This window comes from Ambystoma mexicanum, chromosome 6p (genome assembly GCF_040938575.1).
Source record: "Ambystoma mexicanum isolate Mex_15411 chromosome 6p, UKY_AmexF1_1, whole genome shotgun sequence".
In the NCBI taxonomy this organism is placed as follows: domain Eukaryota; kingdom Metazoa; phylum Chordata; class Amphibia; order Caudata; family Ambystomatidae; genus Ambystoma; species Ambystoma mexicanum.
The window spans coordinates 1,465,513,477-1,465,541,343 of NC_090935.1; the positions used below are offsets into that span (position 1 = coordinate 1,465,513,477).

The following is a 27,867-nucleotide window of genomic DNA, read 5'->3' on the forward strand; positions in this document are numbered from 1 at the left end:
GACAATTCTAAACCTATAACATTTCTGCAAGTCGCCTTTCCTCCGGAGCTGTCATTCCTCAGCATTCTCCTTTTGGATCTCCATCTTGCCCCTACTTCTTCTGCACCTGCCAGACAGCTTTGCCTGTCCACCCCTCTCCTTCCCTCTCCACCCTGCAATTAAGGCTCAAGTGGTCCAATCATGTGGAGTCCTTTCGACTTTGAAGTCATCAGCACGTGCTAATTTTACAAGACGGATGCTAACACTTCACCGAGTCTCAGCCTAGAAGGAAAGGACCCAAAAGCCATCTCCTGCCAAGTGATTTAAAGGCCTGCGGCTTAAAAGCACACAGGACTCAATCCTTTTTTGTCCGTTTTTGGTCACCCTCATACAAATACATGCAGTATACCCACTGGGCAAATGACAGTCCTGCCCTAGTGGATCCGGGAGTATGGGGTCAATGTCTCCCATGTGCTCAGTGGCTGTGTGGTACCTAAGCTTACAGGTGCACAGCACACCGTTTGTTCATATAGTATAGAAGGAGCTCAACCTGCCTGCACAGTAAGGATCTACAGGCGGTAGATGGGGTCGAGGGCGGAGAGTTACAAATAAAGTGACATACATACTTAACCAAGGTCTGCTGGGAACATTGAATTCAACAACACTCAAATGTAATGAGGAAACCTGTTAAGGGATGAGCAGTTTCTGATGTTATGGATCCTGAGGTGGCTTTCTACAGCACTCTTTAGCTTTGATGCGGTATTCCTTAATTTTTTTACACACACAAAATATGCTTCTTGTCACCTCCTTTCCTCCTTCACTGTTCCCATTCCTCTGTTATCCAGGGTATATATCTCAGCATGTGGTGCCTCCCTTTCAAGTCTTTTTGTTCCTTATTAGACAGGCCTTCATCCCGAGCCTGGTCACTGGCCTGAAGTATGATGGTGTATTAATAGCCGAGATATTCCTGACTTAAGATAACCACAGAATAAGGTATGGTTCAATAACGATGCCGATGATACACAGGTACTCTTAAGGCTTGATTTTCTAGAAAGTGATCCCCCCATCCCGATTGAGGAATTGTCTTACAGCAGTGGGGTACTGGATGGCCAATAAATGGTTGAAGTTGAACGTTGCAAAGACCGCGATTATGGTAACAGGTGCCGCTGAATCGCAGGCAGCCTGTACCACTGACTTTTAGCCAGATTCCTTTGGCCCATGTCCAGCCCCTGTCAATTTTATCAAAAGTCTTGGTGTTAAAGTTCAGTCCTCAGGCTCCAGGGAGCTGCAGATTGCATCAGTATGCAACTCTGGGTTTTCAAAGCTTAACATTTTGAGGAAGACGCTGCCATTTCTACCCTCCGAGTCTCGAGCAAAGGTTGCTGCAGCTTCAATTCTTGGGTCTATTGTTTACTGCAATGTAATCTATGTTGGCCAGCAAGCTTTCTTGGATCAAAGATTGCAGCTCCTTCAGAATGCTGCAGCCCAGCTGGCTCGGTATCAGGTAATAATGTCCCCATACATAATGTCGCCGGGATAAGCCATTGGCGACGTTATATATGGTGACATTATGTATGGGGACAGTTTGCAGGAATGTCCACTGCTCCCCTTGTTAAAAAAAAAAAAATTTTAAAAAAAAAAAGAAGAAGAAATTGCAGGTTGCAGGAGTGTCCCCGCATGTGCAATGTAATAATGTCTCCGCAAAAAACTGCTACTTTTTTGTCAGGAAACATTTTTGCAGGGACATTACTACATGGAACCGCTGGCTCTTGGAGTTGATGGAATGTCCCTCTCCCAAGATCTTCATCAATTGCATTGGCTTCCTGTGCATAGTGGCCTCGAGTTTAAGACTGCATTTCTCATCAGGCCTTCTATCAGTTGGGCGTTGAGTATCTGCCGATGAGACTCATTCCATACACTCCCCTCAAGGCAGCTCTGTTCGGAGTCTCAAAAACTTCTGTTGGTCCCTTGCTTCTAAAGATCACGGGTCAGTGGTCGTGCTTTCTCCACAAATCATTTAAGAAGCATTCATGATCATTTAGCATTTTGGAAAGCTCTTGAGAATTAACTTTTGTAGTTTCTTGCTATTCTCTGGGATTTCTGGAGTGGACTCGCCTACAGGCTGTTTCTTAGCACCTAGATGCCTTCTGGCCGTTGTGCTGTGCTTTATAAATGCTATTAGATACATTACATTACTGTCACTTCCTCAACATGCTGTCATTCAACTATTCCATCATTCATAAAGACTGTTATAATGACAGCCACTCCATGCCCACACCCGTTGCACAATGATAAGACCCCCACCCCATCCACCTGCCTCCAAACGCAGTCATGAACGTTTACTTCATCAACCTGAGTGTGGGGGCTTTTGTGAACGCCAGACCCCGGACTGGTTACCTAAAACCAGAATTGAAGGTCCGAGATGTGACCCATCTCAGTGTGGTGAGTGCAGTGGGCCTTTTCTGCAACTTATGTGAGCGCCAAGCGGCCGCTCACCCTTTGGGGCACCTAGCCTCCCACCGAGTGTGGTTATATGTCAAGTGATAATCCATGGGCCTTTGTTTTTTTTGTTTTATTCATTTTTCATTATTTTTCAAATCCTAACATTCCATACTTCACAACGGTTTGTGTTCACGAGTTCAGCAGCTGCAATTCTATATTAACCATTTCTCAGCCCATCACCCACAGATGCTTAAAACTACCACTACCACTTCACCACATTCAGCCTTCCCCTCTATCGAACTCTCACCAAATACCCTTCTCCTTCCCTCTCTACTCCTTCCATGCTGAGCCATTGTTATGCTCCTCTTCGATTCATGGCTCCCCAACCTTTCTTCCCTACTTGGCCAATTCCTGACTGCATTAGGGGGGCTTTCAAATCCAGGGATGAGGTTAATTTGTTTAATATATGACCCCTATCTAGTTCCACCCCTTCCTCCTCTTCCAGATTAATATTCTTCCGCAAGATTTCCTTTCCACCAACCCCCATCGTTGTTTGTCCTTTATCCATTGCTGTACCTGCGGGCTTTTTGAGCATTTCCAGGATATGGCTACCTGTCTTTCAGCCAATATCAGCATAAATTGCACTGTCCTTTTCTGAGTTTTGTTTCACTTCCCTTCCGTGAGCATTACCCACAAGCAGATAGACTGTGTGCGAGTATAATTACTCCATAGCAACTCATTAATTCGGGCCATTACCCCATCCCAGCATACGATTATAGTCAAACATTAACATAACATATATCAAAACTCTGCCTGGCCCTCACCACAACGCAGACGTTCATGAGATGAGTCATGCATACCCTGTGCAGATTACAGAAGTGAGTTACCTGAAACCTCCCCTTAACTGTTTGCTGACCTGGTTTGGACGTCCTCATTGGAGGGTGGAGCATTTGTAATAATAAATAAATGTGACATTTATTTTAAAGCAGCTAAGATTCACTTTACTAATATCATATCATACAGTCAGCTGCTCGGCAGCCAGTTACCACCTAGAGACAGGCGTTAAAGTTTAACGGGGCAACATAACTTGTTCAGCGTCCTTTGAATGCCACATGTCCCTTCGGGCTGTACAGGGGGCGAGGGTCCTTTCGGAAAGCTAGCAGCCTGCAGCGGCCTAGTAATGAGGCATGGGTGATTAAATAAAAACAGTTCACAGCCAGGCAGATAAATTCCCCCAAGGCACCAAAGAGCATGAGGGTTATTTTGTGAACGATCATCAAAACATACATCAGCCGTACTACTTGCTGTCCCAAACTAAGTGAAACAAAACAAGAGATTATAGCCTTTGACATTACTTACTTTTCATTTTGGATGCTTAATAACGTGAGAGCAATCTGCGCCTGCTGCATGCCTCCCTCGCATGTCTTTACCCGCCTGAGCCCCCTCCCTCTATCCCGTGTCAGCTCTCTCTAGACTAAAGATCACAGTCCGCTCCCACCAGCGTGCACATTAGCCAGTGCAGCAGGAGGCAGACCCAGGCAATGTGTGCTGTGAAAAGAAATGTACAATAACGTGCAACGTTGAAAACATTCAGTGTGGGGGAGGAGGGTTACAATGGCACCGGATTAAGTGATTATTACAATCCTGGGAGTTTATAGACCAAAAATGCATAGTGTCCGCTGGGTGCTTGTTCTTTCCGTCCGCTGGGTTTGTGCTCTTTCTGTCCCTTTTGAAGTCGTTCGTGATCCGACTTCTCTTTGTTCTTTTATTTCAGTCAGCCTAGCTCACAAAGTTAAATAAACTGCACCCCTGGGTCAAAAAATCCTTTCCCGTTAAGTAATGACTGAGCATGCGTGCGCATGCTCAGTCAGCAGGATAGAATTTTTTGACACATAGCAAAAAGTGACGTTACACCGGGCCCGCACCACCATGCGCTCACGGAGTCATACGCAGGGGCCTTCAGTTGCGCACGGGAAGATGTGCACCCAGGGCCGGCCTTAAGGGCCGCAGCGCCCTGGGCGAATTGGCGCCCCCCCGCCTCACCCACCGCGCCCTCCTGGTTAACAGGTGGCGGGTGGAAGGGGGCGGGCCACTTTTTTAAAAATTTTAAATAGGGTGCGTTAGCACCCCATTGCCATTGAATGAGCCCGCTGCCGCGGGTTCATTCAATGGCAATGAGGCGCCTGCCACGCCTTCTGCCACCATGCCAGCTCGGGGGAGCCCTTGAAAGACTCCCCCGAGCTGGCATGGTTTGGGTCTAATGGTGCCTTTTCTTGTGAAAAGTGCCTGCGGCGGAGGGGCGCATTTAAATGCACCGACCGCCACAGGCACATTTTACAGTAAAAGGCGGCCTGCTGTCCTTGAAAGACTCCTCCGAGCTGGCGTGGCAGGGGCAAAAGGCGCCCTGGGGGGCGTGGCGCCACCGGTGGTAATCCGGCACAACCCACCCCCCCCCCCCCCTCCAAGGCCGGCTCTGTGTGCACCCATTTTATTTAGATTATCACATGGTCACACAAGTGACACGAACACCTAACACGAACACCTAACAGCATGAGTCCTAGGCAGGGCCGCATAACTTCCCACGCCACGTGTAATTTAAAGCAAATGACATGATGCAACATAAAATACAGCATCAGACACTTACATTACGAATTATTTATTTCTTCACATACCATTATAAGCACAGTAGTAGCAGGCAGTTGTTCATAGGGCACTAAAATAATAGTCATACATTTTTTTTTTAAACTCAGCCAGTGGGGCACTGGGCATTGCACACCCACAAACACACTTTTAGTCTAAGAGAGGGGGGTGGGGAGCACCAACAACATTCACCTTTACTGGATCCATTTCTCAGCATTTGGGACATGATGGGAACACAAATTCTGCTTAGTCCACTTTAATGTAAGCATGTTGGACATGCAGGATCCCAAATTTTACTGCGTGCATTTTGATCATCTCAACCATGCGGGACCACAGCTTCAAAACCCATCATAGCTCACTAGGCCAACCACAGTTGGCCGATAGCACTTTATTAGTTCAAGCCGGGGATCGAGCAGAACAGGCTGTCTGTGGGGAAAACAATGAGCTGCAAGTTTGATACATCAATTGTCAATGGCAGGCAAAGCCACACCAGGGTGTACCGGGGTCCACATCTGCTGCAGGGCTTGGTTCTCGGTGCTCCGGCTGGCAGCGTTTCAGGGCGATTGGCCTCAATTCTCAAAACAGGGACTCTCCTCCAGTCTTTGCTGCTGCAGTGCCTGGTTGTGCAGTTAGCAGCAGTTCAGGGACAGTCGATTGACCTCGCTCCCCCAGGTGGACGTTCTTGTTACATCAGCGCGGCAGAGGTCGCACTGCAATCTCCCCCCAGGCAGGAGTATTATTTCAGTGCGCAGCCAAGCGCCGCACTGCTTCCTCCCCCAAGCAATTATCATTTATGTCACTGTGGTAGCGCGCCTATCCCTCATGATACGAGGGGGCGCATGCCAGGAACATGGACTGCCACAGCACCATCAAGCTGGTTCTTAATTACTGCTATGGCAGAGGCTGCGACAACTGACACTGGCGGTGTGTGCCGCTCCTCGCTCACCCAGCGCCAGCTCTTCCTTACTGTGGAGGCAGAGGCTATGCCACTCGTTCCCGTCACGGGGGAGAGGTCCACGTTGCCCCCCCTATGTCCCCGTCAGGAGTTCCTCCTTTGTTTCCTCTGGGCCAAAACTCCCACATCCTCTTCTCAGCTGCCTAACACGCCCTGGGCAACCCGGCAGTGGGCGCAATCCTCGCCGGCAAACCAGCGATTGCCAGGCCTGCACCTGACATCCATTGAATTTTGCTTTCAAGCCTGCAATGGGGACTCCAGTGGCCGGCGCCCATGCACCAGAGGACCTCGTCAGACCACAGATGGTCGTCAGCAAGGCAGATAGTCTTTGGGAAATCCACAGGGCACATATGGTTGGGCTTTGGGGAGGCCGACGCCCGGAGGGCTTAATGGCACAGCATGTGGGTGCAGCTTTGATAGGAGAAAGCTTTGCCATGTCAGCAGCATGGCATGCCGTCTTCTTCTTCTGATAGATATTATCCATCAGCAGTGATTTTTGGATACCGAGGCTTGAGCCTCATTACTCCATCTTCTCGGGTTGTGTATGTAGTTGTGGGTTAGGATTCTTCTTGGTCCGTGTGGACTTGTTATATATAGTAGGGCTGGTTTCACAGGGTCTTCGCCGTGATGGGCCACGGGTAGCGGTCAAAAGTGGCGGCAGTGAGTCTTCCGATCAGAGTGCTCGGTTTCTGATCCAGTCCTTGCCAGAAGTTCTTACTCAGCTACGCTAGATGTTACTCCAACAGCTCGATTTCCAGTTCTCTGAAGGTCAGCTATGGTTGTGAAGATTGGAGCTCCAGACGATATCTGCAGGGCCTTGTTCTGGACTATCCGAAGACTCTTCCGGTGTCGCTCATGGCAGATCACCCATGCTGGGAAGCATAGGTTAGATGAACGCCTTGTAGATGTTGATCTTTGTCTGGAGGGGTATGCACTTGGTCTTCAGGAGTGGGTACAGCGCTGCCATCTTTCCTGTTGCCTTCTGCAGAGTATTCTCGATATGGCTTGCCCAGGTGAGTATGCTGTCCAGAGTCACAAGGTAGCGGCTGCTGCTCTCCACTTGATGGGTCTCTCCGTCGAGGCTGATGTGTTGGTGCTCCTTAATCTTCTTTCTGGTGAACAGCATTGCAGTTGTCATTCTGGTGTTGAGTTTTATCCAACAATCGATGTACCACATTGAGATGGTATCCAATGAAGCTTGCAGGTTCTTCGCCACTTCCTTTTCGCTGAATGACTGGGAGATGACCGCAGCATCCTCTGCATGCAGTGCCAGGTCGGTCTTGTGGAGATCTGTCGGGATGTCGTTGGTGAAGATGTTGAACAGGAAGGGTCCGAGGTTCGATCCCTGTGGCACGCCTGCTCGGATGGGATGTGATGAGGCCATCTCAGACCGCATGGCGACATAGAAGGTGCGGTCTCCCAGGTAGCTAGCAATCGACTTCACAAGGAGTTCGGAAATCCCAGGCCGATCATCTTGTGCAGCAGTCCCTTGTGCCAGACCGGGTCGAATGGTTTGGCGACATCCAAGAAGACTATTCCCTTGGACTTTTTGATGTTGAATCCGTGGCTGATGGTGTCCACCACTCTCAGCAGCTGATGGGTCCATGCATGCTCCTTTCGAAATCCAAACTGTTCCTTTGCTAGTAGATTTCTTTCGGAGGCAAAGTCACTGAGTCGGGAGAGGAGGACCTTCTACAGGAGCTTCGATAATCCAGAGAGCAGGCTGATGGGGCGGTAGTTCGCAGGGGTATTGTACGAAATTACCGAGGGCAAAAAGTCTGAAGCCCTAAAGTCCGACCCCGATTTGTTCAAATATATATGTGGGTGCGGGGGCGGGAGTTAAAGTTAATAAAAATGTATAAGGTAAGGTGGCGGGGCGGGAGGGGGGGTCTCTCCCCACAAATATATGCACAAACAAATGGGAAATTAAAAAAAATATATATAATAGATATAATTTTTTGTCACCAGACATCAGGTTATAGTAACACAAAACACAGAAGAAAGGGCAAATTAGTTATTTGTGCAATGTTTTTTGTGGCGGGAATTTCCATTTTACAAAATGGCCCACATTTCTTTTGTTTTTTTTATCATCAATGTCATTCTCTTTATGTTCCCGTGCCCTGCAAGCAATGTAATTTGCACCCACCGCCCCTAGAGTAGCTGTAGGATATTTTGACCCACTCAGCTGTGCTATGCTACATCACTTTAAAAGTACATTGTTGTGTAAAGGCCTGCTTATTTAGAAATGTAAAAGGATTTATTGTTGGTAAAAGTACATCTATAAACTGTTCTGATTCCATAGGATTAAATCAAAATGTTAAAACTCATTGGCTAAGTTGGTAAATTATATTTAAAAAAACTTGTTCTGCCAGTTGCTAGCCCTGAGAAAAGGGCGACACCTCAAACTTTTTGAGACAGGAAAGCGCTAATTGCTAGCTTGGAGGACTTTGAATGCACCAGGACAAAGGGGACTTCCCCAGCTCATCAGAAATTCGTATTTGCTCCAGGCTAGGACAATAGCAGGCTGAGGCTCTCACCTGTCAAGTGTGAGGGGCAATAAAATATTCAGTCAAGAGAGAGGCCCCTCATCCTGCTTCAAAGGAATTGAAAGCTGCTTGCAGTGAGGGAAAATAAAAATAAACTGATCAACTGACATTTGATTTTAAAAGGCTATTTTGTAACTGAACTTTAAAGACATTTAATTTTACAGCTAGAATGAGGAAAAATATGAAGTTCTAAAATCTAATTTCATGCTCTTTCTGTGAAAACTTGGTAGAATTCATTACTGCATAAGGAACAAAAGTTGTAAAAAATGACTGTGGGGAAAGTATTGATGTTGCGAACATAACATTTTGTACACACATCCCAGGGGTAAATAAGCATCTGTGTACAAAATTGGGGAATTTTAGGCCAAATCTTTCATGGTTAAAAATGCCAAAATGTACCAGAAAAGCAAACCCAGGTCCCACAGACTTGGGGTTTGGATTGAAATATGACGCACAAAATATGTAGGCTGTGTATCTGATTTTCTCAGAGGTTATAACTGCATAAATATGTATTTATGGTCAAATTAGATTTTGGTTCCAGTAGCTAGGGGAGGTTGCTAGACATTGTAAAAGTAACCCCATACACATGACATCCTGTTTCTGTAATCCAAATCAGCTGTGGGCAAGGCGGAAACTATGCTCTGGCCCAATCCTAGCATTATGGGTGTGGGTAGTAAGCCTGCCCCTACCATATACTTTAGTGATGTCATCTGGCAAGATAAATAAGGGCACCTGACAGCACACAAAAAAACACTGATTCCCGACTTTCTTCCTGATTTCCTGCATGGCGTCCTGTTTTTGATTTCTTCATCCTACTTGATACTGATTCCAGATTTCCATTGCAAAGCCAAGGCTTATACATGCTGAACCTCTTTTCAGCTAGGCCTCAAATTCTAAAACTCCCAAAAAACCCAAGGGAAGCATCCTGATCCAGCCTGGCTTGCTACTACTAGATGCATGCCTGCTCCAGACTCGCCATCCCATTGATGATCTGTAGTATCCAGTAACCAGAAGGGACAGTCCAGCTAATCCTGATCCTGCCAGATTTGCCCAGCTGTCCTTGGTTAGACCCGATCCGTGGGATGACCAGAACCCTTGACGGTCCAAAATCCTAAATTAAAGTGGACTGTAAGTATTAATAGGAATCATAGAAAACCATAGCATATATTGCCTTGCCCTATCCCCATCTCTAAACCATCCTATCCTTACCTTAATAACTCCTAACCTTGTCAGAATCCTTCTTGCCATCCTGTCTTGATTTATCTTGCTAAGCGACACTTCTTTAGTCATTTTCATCTTGTGTAAATCCTAAACTATCAATCCTATTTCGAGTGATCAGTCTGGTTCCGACAGAGTGGACGCTGGGGATCTGGGGTTGAAGTCATGAATCAACTCCGGAGCTTAGTGAGTCCCTCTTTGGTATTCTAGCCTGCCTGCTCTAGTCTAGAGTAATATTATAGTAAATATTTTCTTGTCCAAACTGAGTTTTCACTACCTGATTTTTCTAAAGACGCCTCTCATTCAACATTGCATATCTCCCTCAGTTAATAGCTAGAGACTTCATTTCAACTCTGGATTATACCTAAGACCTATAACTATATCCCATTTGGTTAATTTTAGGCAGGAATCAACATTTTCTCAAAGTTTTACATGTGTGATTTTTATTCTAAATTATTTTCAACCTTCCATTAAAATTCAAATTGTTTATTTTTGCTCAAACTATTGCTCATGATTGTTAGTATCTTTCCCATTTTGCTCCCATAGAAATGTGTACTGATTTAAGGATTTTTGCACATTTTCAGGGTTTTATTCAGCCATTTCCAAAATGTCATTTTAAACAGTAGGGGTTCAAATCAGTTTTTCTCTCTTGTTTGGGGAGGGAAGGTTGTATTCAAATTCTGTTAATTATTCCTTATCACCTGCTGCTTCCTTATGTCTATTTAGAATTGCTTATCTGTGTGTTGAGGAATATTGCAGGGGAAAATCCTAACTTGAGTGCTATCTTTCCAAACAAGCCAAAAGTGTTCTCTTGTGTTTTCTATTTTGTGTTGCTAAAGAATGAATTAAAGTGCATTACATACCTTCTTATCTGTTATTGTCACCACATTGGTGATTGCTGCTCCCTATTAAAAAGTATGTTTGATTTGAATTTTAAATAAATGAATATATATTACCTTTACCAACCAGCCTGATTCCTGGTCCATCGTGACCTGGGGTATTTGAAAAGGGGTGTGATATGAGTGGTGTATCACTCAAAATATTGAACCTATATATATAATAAATAAGCATCTTGGTTGTGCGCTGCATACTAGGCTGAGACCAGGGTACATCGCCTGATTGAAATACTTATAGGGCCTGATCACGACTTTGGCGGTAACGCCGGCAGTATTACCGCCGGCGGTATTAGCCCTACCGACGAACTCCCCGGCGCTAATAGCGCCACATCACGAGTTCGGCTGTAATGTTAATCCCCATTCCCCACTGAGCCCATTCGGGAATGCCCCATTACCCATTGGGCTCAATGGGGAAAATTCACGCTCTTACCGCCCATTACCGCCGGCGGTAATAGTGCAAATTTTCGGCGGATTTCCCCCGAGCCAAGAGCTGGGGCGGAATCCGCCGAAGTCCTGATTTGGCGGACCCTTAAATCCGGCGGTAATACACGACTGCCGGATTTAAGGGTTACAGCCAAAGTCGTGATGAGGCCCATAGCCAAGCTGTTACAAACTCATTCGAATAGTATTAACCCAGCAGATCAATCCAACAAACAGAAAAGACGCACAAGACACCCGACTAACCCTACTAACAAACTCTCTAATACTCAGCATAAACACAACCCACATTGAAGAAACAAAACACATACTGCTGCGACAAAAAAAAAAAAAAAAAAGAAAAAAAAAAAACAAAGGAAACGGCAAGCACTGACTCTCCACATCACCCAAAAATACTCATAAAACACCCACATGCAACACCCACCAAATATCACACACCACCGACCCACTAAAAACATATCAGCACACACTGACCAGTTCTTTCAAACTGAACCTACAAGAGGGCGCTAGAGAGCCGTCCAAGATGTGAGCTCCGCGGAGCTCCCCTAAAATCCTGACTAATCGAAGCATCTGTGGTGTGCAAATTGCTCGCAGTCGCCTCCGGTCTGTAGCCAAGGTGAATCCGCACAGAACGTGGTATTCCATCCGTCGACCCTCGGACGCCAAGTCCCGGTCCCGCGGCGGTGAAGAGCTCCCCCCCCTCCTCATCCCTGTGCGAGCGAAGCACAGCCACAGGCCAGGCACAGAGGAGCCCGCGCGTGGAGGACAGCCGGCGGCGGAGCGGGCCCGCGACCCGGGGGAGTTGACCAGGCGGCGCCAGCTGGGCCCCGCCGGTGCACTGGCCCCCGGGGAATCGACGGGCGCGGAACTGCCGAGACGAAGGAAAATCCTGCAGAGTCCTGGGAGAACCAACACAGATGAGCAGGCCGCGCCGGAGGTCTCTCCGAACACCGCCGAATAACAGGTATGCGCGCCCCGCGCACCCTCGCACGCTTGACAGGTCCCAGGTGGACCCCCGGCTCTCCCGAGTGACATTCAGTTTATGGAAAAGCGCAAGGACGCGGGAAACCACGAGTCCGGGCCCACATGAACAGTAAACAAAGCAGCGGAAAGCCATATTCAGGGTGGCGCGACCCGGGGCCTACAGCGGGCGCACTGCTCAGCTGATAGCAAGCTGTATATAACGCCCACGGAGGATCGGTGGGCAAACCCAGCGCCCCCGCTGAACCGGAGATTTCAAAACCTCCCCACCCGGTCACCTTGATTCTGAACACTGTTGGTGTACGGCCACGTGCGCCCTGAGCGCCGTCACAAGCACTCACTTGCAAAAGAGACCCCATATGAATCCCCGACACCCCCGAGAGGCATCCAGCACGTGAAACACTGCCAGAACTCGAGGAAGCATAATATACAGCACAGACTGTGGCCAAACTGCCCGAACCAAGACTCACAGCGCTGCAACGACCCGGGGAGGTGCGCCCCTAACCGAAAAGCACAGAGGGCAACCAAAATCTAAGTGGTGAGCTCTGGGACATCCTGCAGACGCCCTACTCGGCAGACCCACACGGCAACAGCCGAGATCAAGCGGTTACCTTCGTCCACAGAAGTACGACAGGCGAACCCAACATCCCTGCTGAACGCGAAAGACACACCACCCCGCACAGCCTTCAAAGCAACCACTCTGGCCTCCTCATGAAACCCTAGAAAAGCCACACCGCTGGAGAAAAGACAAACAGGGCGCCCCTGGACCCCTGACCTGCCTCCCTCTGTCCCCTGGCTCCCACAAAGCAGGCACCAATGGCGACCTCGAAGAAACCTGACAGATCTAAAAAAAAAGCTGAACTTCAAGAATAACTCCACGACCAAACCAGCCTCCTCGAACAGCAGAGCGCAGTCTCCCATCCAGGTTGCAGCCCAGGATGAAGAGGAGGCCTACGGGTTTGACATCAGGGAAATCCTCCTTGAACTTAAGGCCGGGATTGGAGGTTTGGGAAGTAAACTCGATGCACTCTCCTCCAAGGTCGACCTACTCCAGCACCGGCTGGACAAACACGCCGACAGACTGGACACAGTCGAGCAGAGTGTCTGACCTAGACGATGGCGCAGCGACCCTGACATCCAGAGTGGCCTCCCTGGAAGTGCAAATGAAAGCAGTAAACGCAAAGAACGAGGATTTGGAAGGCCGCTCTCGGCGCAACAACATCAGGATCGTGGGAGTTAGGGAACAACAACTCACCGCGAAAATGGAGGACTACGTTGAAAAGTTATGTATGGACCTCTTTGGTACAGAGATCCTGTCCAAATTGTTTGTCGTGGAGAGAGCCCATCGAGTTCCCAACGTCAGACCGATCCCAGGGGCAAATTCCCGCCCAATCATAGCGAGGCTGCTCAACTACAAGGATCGAGATGCTATTCTAAGGGCGGCCAGGGAAAAGGGAGATCTCCAATACGATGGTGACAAGATCCAGTTTTTCCCAGACTTCTCCCAAGCAGCCAAAGTGCAAAGAAGATCGTTCACAGCAGTGAAGCGCAGGCTACAAGAGAACCAGATCCAATATTCCATGCTCTTCCCGGCCAAACTCTGTATTCAACACGAGGGCAGGACCCAGTTTTTCAACACCCCAGAGGAGACAAGTGACTATCTAGATCGCTCCGGCTGTAGACCCGCCACACTTAACGGAAGACCACAAAGGGGCGACACACCAAGAAGAAACCCGCTGTAAAATATACCCATAGGAGACCCAAAGAGGCGGCACGAGATGTCGTGATTGTTCAGAAACAACCACCACAGATCAATATTGCATCCGAAGAAGGGAGCCAGCCTCCTCTTGGCGGGCCACCTGCGCCCCGAGCACAGCAATGCTAGTTGTACTGTTAACACGGGATTGTTCATCACGGGCCAGTTGGGGGTTGCCCGTGCAGGGGAGGGAAGTTAGTTCAACAAAACCGCCACAACCCGCATACCCCCGTTCCACAACAGTCACACGAAGACCTATGTGCTTAACAACTGTCAAGTCCTCCCCTTTCCTCTATGGAATGCGACTCCAGTTAAACCCGCGAGTCCCGGCTCGACACGATTACATTGACCCCTGTAGATGGCACCGGCAACGTTGAAAATCGCCACCTGGAACATACATGGCGGTAACCAGTCTACGAAAGTGAGGAGAATTCTACAATATCTTCGAAGACACAAAATTAACATAGCAATACTCCAAGAGACTCATCTGCTGCCCTCGGCGGAACAACACTGGGCCAGATCATGGGGATGCCATCGGTACTTCTCATCCTACTCCTCATTCGCCAGAGGTGTCGCGATCCTGATCGACAAGAGAACTAATTCCAGCTTCATTGAGTCAAAGAAAGATACTGAGGGGAGGGCCCTAATGGTGAAAGGAATAATCGCGGGGAAAGAGGTGGTGATTGTGAACTCGTACGCACCGAACACAGATGGACCTGATAATTTCAACTGGATAATGTCCCATCTAGACATGACCAACGCGACGACTGTGGTGTGGGGTGCGGACCTCAACACTCCACTCGATCCCAGTCTCGACAAATCCCATAATACATCGGGAAGCCCATCTAAGGCCGGTACTCAGGTTCGAGAGATCTGTCAGACCTTTAACCTATCTGACATGTGGAGAAGACACAACCGAGACAGCAGGGACTACACCTTCCGATCAGCCGTGCACAACACCAGTTCCAGGATCGACTATATCATGGCATCCTCCCATAGCCCATTCAAATGGGGAGCGAGCCACATCCTACCAAGATCTTACTCCGACCACCCGATGGTTGTGCTAGAGGCTACCCTGGCGAGCGTCACAGCACCTGGCCTCAACTGGCGGTTCAAACCCGGATCACTCACAGACGCCGTATTTGCAGCAGAACTGCAACAAGAAATAGTCTCTTTTCTGGAAATCAATCAAGACTCAGTCGAATCAGCATGCACCATCTGGGAAACGCTCAAGTGCTATGTACGAGGAATTTGCCTGGCAAAAGAAAATAGTTTATTGAAATTGATCCTGGGGGAATTGTTCAGTAAAGAGCTTCGTCTGAAGGAACTAGAGCACAAATTCTCCAATGCCTTAGATCCAAGCACTCAAGCCGAGCTCAAAGAAGAACTCTTGGGGTTCAGGGAGACAGCGGACCCAGAATTGAAATTCCTGGGTCGCAGGCAACAGATCAGACAGTACGGAGAAGGGCAAAAACCAGGTGCACTGCTAGCCCGGCTACTAACGATAGATAAAGTCCCATCACGCATTGAATATATCGAGGATGCGCAAGGTCAGAAGGTCTACACAGAAGAGATCTCCAACACATTCCGAGAATTCTATCAAAACCTGTATAGCTCAAAAGGTGCTTCAGATCCCAACATGATACAAGAATACCTCAACGACACTGAACTGTATTGGGTGAGCCAAGACCTGCGCGAACCCTTGAACGCGCCCATATCACTCGAAGAAATTAAGGCAGCAATCAAATCTTTGCCCAACACCAAAGCCTCCGGACCTGATGGACTCAATGGAGAATTCTATAAAGCACACGTGGAAATAGTGGCCCCCCTTCTTCTTCAAGTCTATGGAGAGGCAGCGGAGCGAGGGAAACTCCCCCCCACGATGCGTGAGGCTAACGTAATGATGTTGCACAAAGCTGGCAAACCTACAGAAAATTGCGCATCGTACAGGCCAATCTCACTAATTAACTTAGAAAACAAAATCCTAGCTAAAATTCTGGCGACCAGATTACTCCCCTTGATGCCAGCTCTGGTGCTAGGCGACCAAGCCGGGTTCATCCCAGGGCGTAGTACAACTTATGGCATCAGGAGACTATTTGGCGTCATTGAGGCCCTGGACCCGACGCAACAGGCAATAGCAGTTCTGTTAGATGCCGAGAAGGCGTTTGATTCAGTAGAGTGGCCCTTCATGTTCGCAACACTAAGGCAGATGGGTCTGGGTAACTTCTTCCTAAAACTAGTAGCCCTGTTATATAACGAACCACGTTCATACATCACACTAGGGAATACCAGATCCACAGGGATCACACTGGAGCGCGGAACGAGACAGGGTTGCCCACTCTCGGCCCTTATCTTTGCCCTGGTGATGGAACCCCTGGGCTCGAGGCTGAGAGCCGAGCAGCTATGTCGATGGTTAAAGCTGGGTCTTCACAGATTAATCGTCTCCTTATATGCTGACGACGTCATGCTGTTTGTCAGTGACCCCCAAACCAATCTCAACCCTGTAATGCGAGAGGTGATAAAATTCGGGTTAATGTCAGGCCTCAAAACCAACCACTCCAAATCGATAGTGTTCCCCCTGACCCCCTGCACTTCAGAGTTTGCAGATGACCACGGGTTTAAATGGGAAAACTGGTGCGCTGTCTGGGGATCAATATGTCACGAAGCCATCACAAGATATTTAGAGACAATTACGTAACTACACTGCAGCTTTTACAAGAACGTATCCAGAGATGGAAATCTCTACCACTGACGCTGTGGGGCAGGACCTCACTGACAAAAATGGTTATTCTCCCTAAACTTCTGTATCTCTTTACGAATATCCCGCTACTCCTCCCCAAATCCTTCTTATTAAAAATCAAGAGCTTGAGCCTAGAGCTGCTATGGGCGGGGAAACCAGCGCGGGTAGCGTACAACACACTTACACTACCGATATCAAGCAGAGGCCTGGCTCTCCCCGATATAGAGAAATACTACTGGCCAGCCCAAGCCCAATTCCTAAGTCACTGGTATTCAACCCACTACATCAGACCACATGTGCAAGTGGAACGGGCCCTAGCGTCCCCCGATTTATTAGCTGCAGTCATAATAAGCCACGTTCCCGTGCCGCATAAAACGCTGAACACAGTCCTATCCACATATGCGATATGGAAGAAGATCGCTAGCGAATACGGAGTGGCTATACGATTCTCCCCCCTGTTACCGATAAAATTCATCCCCGGCATCCCCCTCACGAATGAAAGAGTATTCCTGATATGGATATATAAAATAGGGATAAAATCGCTGGGAGACCTCTTCCCAGAGGGCACCTTTCTAACCCCTCAAATGGCTAGGGAAAGGGGAGGGAACACATCCCTGGATGTCTTTATCTATTTTAGACTCTGCCACACCCTTCAGGGGTTGTTCCCTACATTCCCTAAGCAACCCCCTACATGGGATCTGTTACATAGCACGATTTTAACACAAGGTGAAGGTAGACCGACCCTGTACAAAACTCTGTTAAGATACACCCGGAAACTCCAACCTAAAGTGCAACGAAAGTGGGAATCGGCTATCCAAGAACCGATTAATGAGGAAGACTGGGCCTATATTCTGCGACAGATTCAAAAGGTAGCGCTAAATTCTCGATATAAGCTAATACACTTTAATTATGTGCACCAAACATACTACACCCCAGTCAGGAAACAGACACCATCCGGAAGCGTCAGCCCATTGCGAGAGATGCGCATTTGCCAACGCCGATTTTGTTCACTTGGCATGGGGCTGTCCTGGCATTCAACACTTCTGGAATTCCATTATACAAATAACATCCGACATTATAGGTGAGCAGATAACCCCCATACCGCTGGGACCGCTCCTCGGTCTCACTAAATATCTACAGCCTGCATCACGCAAGTTGGCGGCACTCCTCATGGTGCTAGCACGAAGAAGAATTGCTATGTCGTGGGGTCGCGGCCCACTCCCCAAGATTGTAGACTGGAAAAGGGATATAACATACTGCCAAGACATGGACACCGAATTTATTCGAACGTTGCCTTTGCATGCGCGCTCTCCCGACATCTGGGGGCCATACATCACTTATCTGATGAACAATACTGAAGCTTCAGAATCAGACAATCCGAGTCCCTAGAAGGTGGAGCCATGAGATAAGGGAACACTAGGACAACGTGGAAAGCTTTCCTTCCAACTCAGACAAAGGATGGAGACAACCAAAGTTACAGTGGACACGCGGGGTAGGGGGCGGATGGGTGGGGGAATTGTTGGTGGGATTTGTATTTTGTGGCTCCCTGTTGGAGCACTGTCTATTTGATGCAATAAAAAGCCAAAAATAAATAATAAAAAAAAAAAAAACTGAACCTACGAACACCATATCAAAGCTCTCTTGCGCTTTTCCCTCAATCCCACTAATTAGGTTCCATGTAATGACCCCTCGAAAATAAAGCCATGCTAAAAGAATCGGCGAACAATTTTTTTATTTTTGCAGGGGCATTATTAGATGGAACATGCGGGGGATACCCCTGCAACACCCAAACCCTTTTTTTTTTCCAAGGGGAGTGGGGGACACCCCCGCAACCTCTGTCCCTATATATATGGTCACTTATATAATGTTGTCACAACCTTTTCCCGGTGACATTAGGGAACAGAGGGAAGACAGACAACGGTCTTACTAGGCCAGGTGACACTGAGATTGTGCAAGTGCAGGGGAGGGGGGGGGGGGGGTACGGCGGGGGAGGGCGGCAGTGCAGTACATAGGGTAACGGTTAAATAAATAAAGACAATAACAAAAAGTGTGGCCAGCTGGGGCAAGTGCAAGGGTAAGTGCAGACATCAGGTGTCAAGTGCTGGTAGGGGGCTGTAGGGATACAGAAACAGTCAACGAGTGCAAGGGTTGCCAGGGGGGCAGTGCAGGTGTGCAACTGGCGGGAGGGGACCTGAGCGTGAGATCAGAGGGTAGCCAGGTGACCAGTGCAGTATCAGACAGGAGATCAGCAGGGGAGAGGAGGAGAGAAAGCAGAAGTAAAGAGGAAGGTCTTGAGGTGCTTCCAGAACAGGAGATGGTTCTAAAGTTTTAAGAGAGTCAGCGAGGTTGTTCCAGAGGGAGGCCCCAGCAGAAGAAAGATATCTATCACCAACAGGTTGCTTGGAGAAGCGACTGACCCTGAGGGAGTTGGAGGTGGATGAGCGAAGAGTTGGAGAAGGAAGAGAGAGCTGAAGGTATTGAGGGCCCAGAAAACCTTGTGGACAATGCAGAGGGTTTTGAACTTAATCCTCGCTGCCACCGTGAGCCAGTGCAGACATTTCAGTACTGGAGAGATACGATCCCTGGGCTTGAGGCCAAGGACAAGTCTCGCAGTCCTGTTCTGGATGAGTTGCAGAGGGTGGAGAGTAGAAGCATGCAAATTTAGAAAGGGGCTGTTGCAGTAGCCCAGCCTAGAGAGAACCAGAGCTCTGGAGACAGTGAGCTTCTGGTGGAAGGAGAGGAAAGGAAGAATACCTCTGGATGCTGATGTTCATGCACACATCGTTTCCACCAGGGTCGGCTGAAGTCTTTTTACTGTTTCTATTAGTATTGGTCTTACTGTGCAAATACTAACTTGAACTCTAAATAGGGGCTTGGAAAATGGACCCTGAACTTTAACGCCTCTCCTCTCCCAGAACCCTTGCAACAGAGGCTGTCAAAGTGCAAGACACCACCCCGTGGACCTCCCCCCGTGTCTAAACCTAAAATGCCTATGCCAATCTAAACATTAGGAAAAGCCAGACCAGACACGCCTGTGCAGCCAAACACCATCTTGGATCTAGATCTGCCTCCATCAGTCCAGCCCCCACCTGTACATGATCTATGGTGAGAATGTGGCTCACATAATTGCCACGAAAACATCTCCCTAATGTGCTACAAGTAAAAAGCATGCCTTTGCAATGAAGGCGTTGAACGACGGGTGCTACTTGTGTTCTTCGGGCTGCATGGCTACATTATAGAAGCAGGAACATTGCAGGAAGGTTCTTTTTAATAGTCACACTCGTATTGACCCAGCAAAAACCTAAACTCTTGACGAGTATTTAGTAATGATGTCACCGCTACACTGAGTATAATGAGCCCATCCGAAGCTAATGGCACCTTAGGGTCGTTCAGCCATTCATAGTGATTTCATTCCCCTATTCAATGGTACCTTTTCAATCAAATTCTCAGATTTCTCCTTGTCGGATTTGAAATCGTCATTCACATCCAAAGTTAAGATGGGTAGGTCTTGCAAGTAGTCAAAGTCGGTTCTGTAAAAAGGGAAAGTTGCACAAGTAAGAGAAAATTCGATGATTTCAGCCGTTTTATTTTACATTCAAAACAGAATGCACAATTAAACTATATTCTGGTCATGCTGAAGCGTGGTCAAAAGGTACTCACTCTTTTGGTCTCTCTGCAAACATTTTCGACCCTGCCAAGACCATGCCAAAATTGGAATAACGATGCCATTAGCGCTTACCTTAGGGTCTTGTGGTTAAGCCAGCACTCGTGCTTGTAGTGCAGCTTCTCCAAGTATTCAATTGGAATACCCTGCTCCTCGTCTCGCCCCCGCGAGTGAATCCTGCCCATGCACGCCTAGCAGAAAAGGACAAAACCTGTTATGGGAAGCCTTCAGTAAAATGCTTCAAATAGCATTAGACACATTACACATTTGAGAAAGATGTAAGGCTGCGCCAAATGACCAACTTTTAGCTTGAAACACACACAATTGACACTGTCCAACGAACTCTGCAAAGCAGCAAACAGGGACCTACAAATACAGCCAACTTCATGGCTTTTAAAAAGATTTAGAAATGGTTCGGAAAAGGGGCACACTGGAAAGAGAAAAAATAAATAAAAAGGGTAGGTTTCTGATCGACACATGGCTTCATCGTCGCAATATTGGATGCGCAAGGTGAGCCACCAAGGGAACCCCAAGCCCTTACACCAGGACCTGCAAACCATGGGCCCCTCAAAATGCCCCATCCGCTACCAGTATCACTACCAGGGCCCAAAGGACTGCCAATAAGCTCGTCACCCAATGGAAAAGCCAGGTACTCCGTTTCCCAGGGCTATGCTTTCCATCCTTGCATTTGCACAGGCTCTGTTGTTGGATATTGTTACTGGAGTGTCCAGAGATTGGAGGCGCCTCCGTCAGCAGCAAGATTGCAGAGGTAGGAGTACAAAACGCTTCCTTGTGTGGTCTCACTGTGCCCGACTCGTTTGTCTATTTGTTAATGCATCCGCGCCCTTGGCCCTCTTGGGGAGTCAGCCTCCTCTCCAGCTATTCTAACGTGAGAGAAGGAGCCGCGCGGCCTGTGCAGAAGCAGGGTTTCAGCTGTTAAGAAGATAAGCCTGGGACACAATTAAGGGTCTGAAATGCCACGGGTGGCTGTGTAGCCCGATCTTCCTTTCCAGCGCCTTTTTCCGCATGGGACGCATGCCCACTTCTCGACCCTGATCTTTTTATAGTGTTTCATTAAAAAAACACCACAATTGTGCACATGTGCAGAAAACATTAAATATACTTGTCACAAGAGGAAACAGGCTTGGCCGGGTGGGGACACAAGAGAGGGATTTGATGGGTGGATTTCGCTGGGTGGGCAATCGATCGGTGATTCAACCAGGTTTTATTTTTGAATCACATTGATCCGAACATATTGCTTGGATCAACTTTCCGAGAGACATCCTGACAACCTATCCAGTAAGTGTTCCTGTGAAAGAATACAGCCAAGAGTGCACCAGACGCAAGAAGCCTGCCCTGCCGCTAACAGACTGGCCCACCTGCCCTTTGCCTATTCCTCAAGGTGTTGGCTCAGCATTGGGGGGGCGGGGTGTTTGCCGGCAAAATATAAAAAGGTCACAGGGCTGGAGGCAGCGATTCACTTGGAATTGAGTTGCAAGAAAATCCCAGAGGTGATGGCGGTGTGTGGCATAAGTGTTTAGATGTGCCAAACCAGCAGCAAATGCCAAATCCAGCTATGCCAGAAATCATCACCGCGGCAATACAGTGGACCAAAATATTTAAAATAAGGAGAGGATTTGAAGGGGGCAGGACACAAAGTAGAGCGTCAATTAAGAATGCTGAGAGGAGTCATGTGAGGGAATGAAGCACTCGCCAAACTTTCAGTTAGGATACCACAAGTCACCAAACCGATCCATACTGCGTGAATAGTCACAAAGCCTGAAAATACGCAGTCACCACTAGCACCTGGTCACAGACCTCCATGGTGATTTGTAAGAGCCCAATGAAGTATATGGTTATATATTATGTTACAGGTTTTAACATACCAGCTACCAACCTTTGAGATGACTTTCAAGCACAGTACCTTTATCTGGAAACGCATCAACAGTTTCACATACTAGTCGGCGGGGTGAAGGAATGTTAGGAGATCTATGTCCGAGAATTTGCGTATCATGTGTGACTGGCCACAAGGTACCGTTGCCCTTGGAACTTCTCCTGCTTTATATACATTTGGCGTCTGAGCAGGATAGGCACAGAGGAGATGAGTTTCTTTGACATGAAAGGCCTAGCGTGGCCCGTTAACAGTACTCAAGTTCCACATATTGTAGACGTAGGCACAAACGAACTATGACCAAAAGATTTCTATTTTCTTTCATACATATCCAAGTGCTTGCCACGCATCTGTCAAATGCTGCAGCTTTGTTGCATCCCCCCGCGCCCCCATTTCCTCACCTCAGGAGTGGCGCGGAGATAAATGATGCCGTTGAGCTCCAGGGCCGCTCCAAACTGGTTGTTCATCCATTCGTGCCAGTCCTGGTAGACGGTCCATTCCGTTTCATTCATAGAGTCACCCTCGTACGAATTGGATGCAAAGATGTACCTTTCAATTAAAAAACAATATCTTCAATTATTTGTCTACAGAAAACCCTGACTGTTTATGGTGAAAACGGTGCATAATGAATACCCCTACGCCCCTGCCCAATCGTCACTACAAATGACGTTTAATATAGTGCACAACGATTTCATTTACATGACCAAATGATTGACTTGTGCAGCATTTATTCAACCCCAACCCGCACATGCTTCCCAAGTCACAATACATTGCTCAGCCTGCTAATCCATTCTCTCTCTTCTATGTCCGAAGGGTTACATTGGGAATTATGGCCATGGTGTGGTGAGCCACAGCAGCTGCTTACAACTACAGGCCCACTGACAATGTAAGTATGTCCCCAATCAGGATAAGCAGGGCATCATTAGGAAACAGGTAATAGCAGCGACGGCCACAACCAGATTGCACTAAGTATATATATATATGATCCAATGGGACAGTTCAGGATTGCAGGTCCCCAATAGACAGTATATAAACACAGTATTATCTCCGTATAGTGTCATTTTGCAATGCACGCAGAGAAGACAGCAGGAGCTGCGGGAGCTTCCTACCTGCAGCATTACCCTAAAACGGGGCTGAAGGTACCCCTGGACAACAACTACTGGAGTTTGAAGGGTGGGGTTAAGTGGGAGCCGGGGAGGCAAGTTAGGGACTGTCAGGAATCAGGCGGCCACTAACGAGTAAGCAGCCGATCCTTCTCATCCACTCCTCAACTGTGTCTTCTTAATAAGCTGGAAGAGGTCCACAGAAGCAATAGTGGTTCCCAGGCAAAGCTCGTTTTCGTCATACACCATGGGATACAACATGTGACTTCCAGTGCACAAGTCAAGCAAGCAGAGTCCTGTACTTTGGTGAAGCGACTGGTAGGCCAATACCGCTTCGTCCCTTTTCACCCCATGATTTTGGTGAGCAGATGTTTAGGGCCACATCTAGACCAAAACAAAAAAGCACAGATGTTCACTACACATTTAAAGCTCAGCGTTATCCTTTTATTGAAGATTAAAAAAATTATAATAGAGCTTTGTAGAAATTGCAGGAGAGATGCCACAGTGCACTAATATCTGCAGTAACTTTGGAATCCCGATTGACTGCCACCTTATACCGGAACCACAGGCTCAAGCCATAGTATGGAGCTGCTTCGTCCAACTCTGCACCATTGCACACAACCTGCCCTGCCCCAACTTCATGCACACGGCAGTTATTGAGAATAACAAATGAAGAAAAGGATAAAGTTTCAAATGTGTACATATAACTTGTTCGCTGTTAAGTTTACAGTTGTGAAGAAAACAAAAAAAGGTGATACAAAAGGGGTAAATGGCAAAAACGGGCATATGTAGCAATCCAAATGGGGCATCTGTGGGGCAAACAGAAGCCACAACAAAAACCAGATTAAGGAACGGCTGCTCACTTAAATCTGGATTACTTAATGTCCTTGTGACACTGCCCACCTATCTTTACTCTACGCTATTCGCTTGCCCAGCTTCCCTCTGAATGACACACAGAAGAGAATTAGCTTTGCACAAAGACAATTACCACATTCTCAAGCATCCTATATGGTATTAGGCATTTGTATAGTGCCTAATGCCACTGGTATAGCCTCAAAGCGCTGTGGGGTGAACACCCTTGTAGGACCAAGGTCTGAGAAGTGAGAGATGAAGGAGGATTCTGGAACGTGCGGGTACATTTTTAGCCCATACAAAAGGTAAGTAGGAGTGGCTACGACCAAGATAGCGACCCATGGAGATCTGGATAGTGGATGGGGGCTGCAATACACTGGCAGAACAGTATGAGAGTCAAGGAGACAGGTTATGTGCACAGCTGAACCAAGTTCGTTCGTGGGACTCAGCTGCATTCTATTGACAGTGGTGATGTGCGTTGTGCAGTTGACTAGTGATTATTGCAGATGTATGCAGGTGGGTGGCTGTGCCCCAGGAGGGTCGAGGGGGGCATGCAGCTATGTTCCATTGTGATGGAGTACTCTACGTAGCAGTGATCAAGGCTGAGGTCTAGTTGCCATGAGATTATGCAGATCTTATCATAAGGTGTGACTGAAACCCTTTCCATGTGTGCTAGGTAATGTCTTGTTGTCTCCGGTGATTCATCGGGTGCCTCCACCTTCCTGTCAAAGGATGATAGTGCGCCCATGAAGAGGACTAGGTCCGTCAGAATGCAGAAGGGAAGAGCCAGGTCTCGAGAGCCATCCTGAAAGCAAGGTGATCCTCTATGCGGCAGATGCTAAATGGAATCTAGTTCCAGATGGAGAGAGCTTGCACTGAGAAAGAAGATCCCTCTACTCTGGTCTATTTTGTGGCTGGGATGGCAAGGTGGAGAGCTGTGCCCGATTTCAGGTTTCTGGTGGGTCTGAGTTTATGCTGTAGATATTCTGGCCCTGTGTTGTGCAGTGCTCAGTGGGTGATGCACATTGCCTTGAAGGTGGATGGTCGCCCGATTGGCAACCAGTGAAGGACAAGGAGGAGTCTTGCTGCAGTGTTTTGTACCCGCTGTCGTTTTCTGAGTTGTGATGTGGAGGACGCCAGGTAAAGGGTATTAGCATAATCTAACCATGAGAGGATGATCCCCGCTATGTAGGACTGTTGGGGAGCTCAGGTAGGGGAAGATGGGTCAGAGAATGCCTAAGTGTAGGTAGCATGTTTTTGTCACCGAGTTGATGTTATGATCTGAGTCCATAATGCATCCAGGTTTTTTATTGTGTTGGCGGTGGTGGTTGGGCTTAATGAATGTGGCCAAGGGATGGATTGGGGTAAGAGGGCATTCTTACCACATATTGTGATCTCAGTTTTCCATGGTTCAGAAGGTGGTGGTTAGCAGTCATTCAGTGGTCCATTTCCATGCACAAGCACAGCAGTTACCTGCAATTTCCTTTCTCAGTTTAGAAAAATTAATATTTCTACCTGGTCTCAATCTCCTGGTCTAGCCCAGTTTATATTACCCCCACTATTTAAGGGGGCACGTACAAACATATTTAATTTGCCATCTAAGCGGTCTGAGTAGGTAAGCAATTTCAAGCTCAGCCTCTAAAACGTTAGCAGCGTTAACATTACCCTGTGAGGAGTGCAACATTGCAGTAACACTTGCCTAGCATAAAGTGGTTGCGGTAAGGAGGATTTTAAACTCCAATGAATTGTCTTTATCTATTCGCATTTTAAGGTTTTTTAAAAAAGGCATGTGCAGTGGATTTTTAATTTATGGAACTTGGAGGTTTATGATATAAGCTTAAGTAGTTATGAATGTACTTATTAACTTACTTACCTGGTATTGATAATGCCTTGTATTGATGTGATGATGAATTGTTGTGTTAAATGTACAATTTGTACTATAATATACAATAAATAAAACAAATAATAAAAAAAATGTTTTAAAGTGGTTGCGGTAATGAGAAAACTCCTTGTAGTATTCATACCTAAACTAAGGTAATAGGTGTTAAGAAATCTACTATGCTTTTCGAGCAATCTGCATGCTTTCCAAATTTGTAAGGGTTCTCGTAGGCATAGTAGAGCTCTCAAGTCACCCCACCCCCAGTAATACATTGTCACCTGGAGATCTGTACCCACCATCACCAAAGCTAAGAGAACATGAAACCAGAGGGTAAACGCACCGATCACTGTACACCGATCGCTCAAAGAATAGCACAGGCTTTTCCACATCTTTGATTTTCCCATTGAAGGCATTGAGTTGGGCGCGGATTCGGCTCAGGCAGGCATAGGATTGAAATGTGAAGGACCAGCGGTCTGGCTTTTCATACATCATTTGAAGCAAATTCCCCCCGCTTTTCTGAGAGGTTGTCAGCTCCTAGAAGGGGAACAATTTAAGATGATTGCCAACAGTTAAAAAGAAATGCATAAAGGTCACCACTTGACATCTTTACAGTAAGCAAACCACTGCAGCGCCTCTGCAAAACATCAATCGGATGTATGTTTGACAATTAAAAGCTAGAAAGGGGGGTAAAAATATATGCGTTCAATAAGAATGTTTTAAACTAATGTTTTAATAAGTAAACATATGAAGTAGAAATATAATATCCAGAGAGTTCATGTATTCTTCTATTAAAGGCGCCTTGAAAACCTGTCAGTTGCAAAAGATCGATTCATTTGGGAATTCACAATCAATAGAAAATGTTTAGTCAACTCAAAAGTATGTACTACACTGCTAATATGCCTCAACACAAAACGCATACTTGTTGAATTCACAATACATTGCATTCTTATGAACTGTGTAGAAGATTAAGAGCAGGTTAGCCTATTGGAAATGAGTTGTGAATTAGCAAGGGCAGACGCACCTGCCCTCCACCCCTCCTAGCTGTCCCGACTCTCTTCATTTGTTGGTTCAATGGATACACTGAAGTCAAAAGGCAGTCCTCAAACGCTCAGTGCGGGAACGTTGGAGTACACTTTGTTCTTAGAGGATGAGCAAAAAGCCCACGTTTGCCTGACAGCTCAACCACAGACCAGTAAAAGCATGGCCCAGACAGCTGCTCTTTAACGAATAGCACCTTTGCTCTTCCTGGACTTCACCATAATGATTGGGGAATGGAATTTAAGATGTTCGGTAACATCTGCGATCAACTGAGCACAAAATGTATGCCAGACTGTCCCAACACCCAGGGGAGGAATTGGGCCAGAACAAGATAACTGACTTGCCGAGCCTACCACCCGCCGTCTCCCCACCGCTCCTCCCCAAGTTGATGAAGTACTCTTCCAGCAACTGCTGTAAGTCTCCCGAACGATGTGTCTCATGCAGTTGAGTGGCGCACGTTTTCAAAGACTGCATCTGAAAGTCGTCTTATGCTCAACAACCCAAACAAACAACACTGCCCAAAGCTATATAGACTTGGGAGAGGTCTGGCTTGTGCATGGGGAGGAGGGAAAATGTGTACATAAGCAAAAGCTTGTATTTTTGTACGCTGAAAGCTTTAATTAAAAAATATATACATATATATATATATATGTCTCATGCTGTGCACACATTTTACTGTCGTGGTGACTTCTGACAGAGGAAAGGAGCACCACACCAAGTGTGCATTGCATACACAGATGGAATGAACATTGAATTACTAGCACAGACATGTTTGATGAATTGGTGCTCATTCTTACGTTCCCAAAATGCCCTTTGTTTTATGCTAAGCAGTCAGCATCCTATAGTCCC

The 27,867-nt window shown here is 47.3% G+C and overlaps 1 protein-coding gene across 2 annotated transcripts in view; it reads right to left on the reverse strand.

Moving 5' to 3' along the window:
• The window catches only part of DCK (deoxycytidine kinase), a 40,716-nt gene that overhangs the window by 11,382 nt on the left and 1,467 nt on the right, over window positions 1-27,867 (reverse strand). The window contains exons 3-6 of one of the 2 annotated variants that reach the window (XM_069626278.1): window positions 26,321-26,514; window positions 22,548-22,695; window positions 20,331-20,446; window positions 20,022-20,121 (exon numbers count right to left, since the gene is read on the reverse strand). In XM_069626278.1, the coding sequence (XP_069482379.1) occupies window positions 20,022-20,121; window positions 20,331-20,446; window positions 22,548-22,695; window positions 26,321-26,514 (558 nt within the window). Of the gene's footprint in view, window positions 1-19,973; window positions 20,122-20,330; window positions 20,447-22,547; window positions 22,696-26,320; window positions 26,515-27,867 lie in introns of those variants that run through there. The other variant, XM_069626277.1, reaches the window with a different exon arrangement.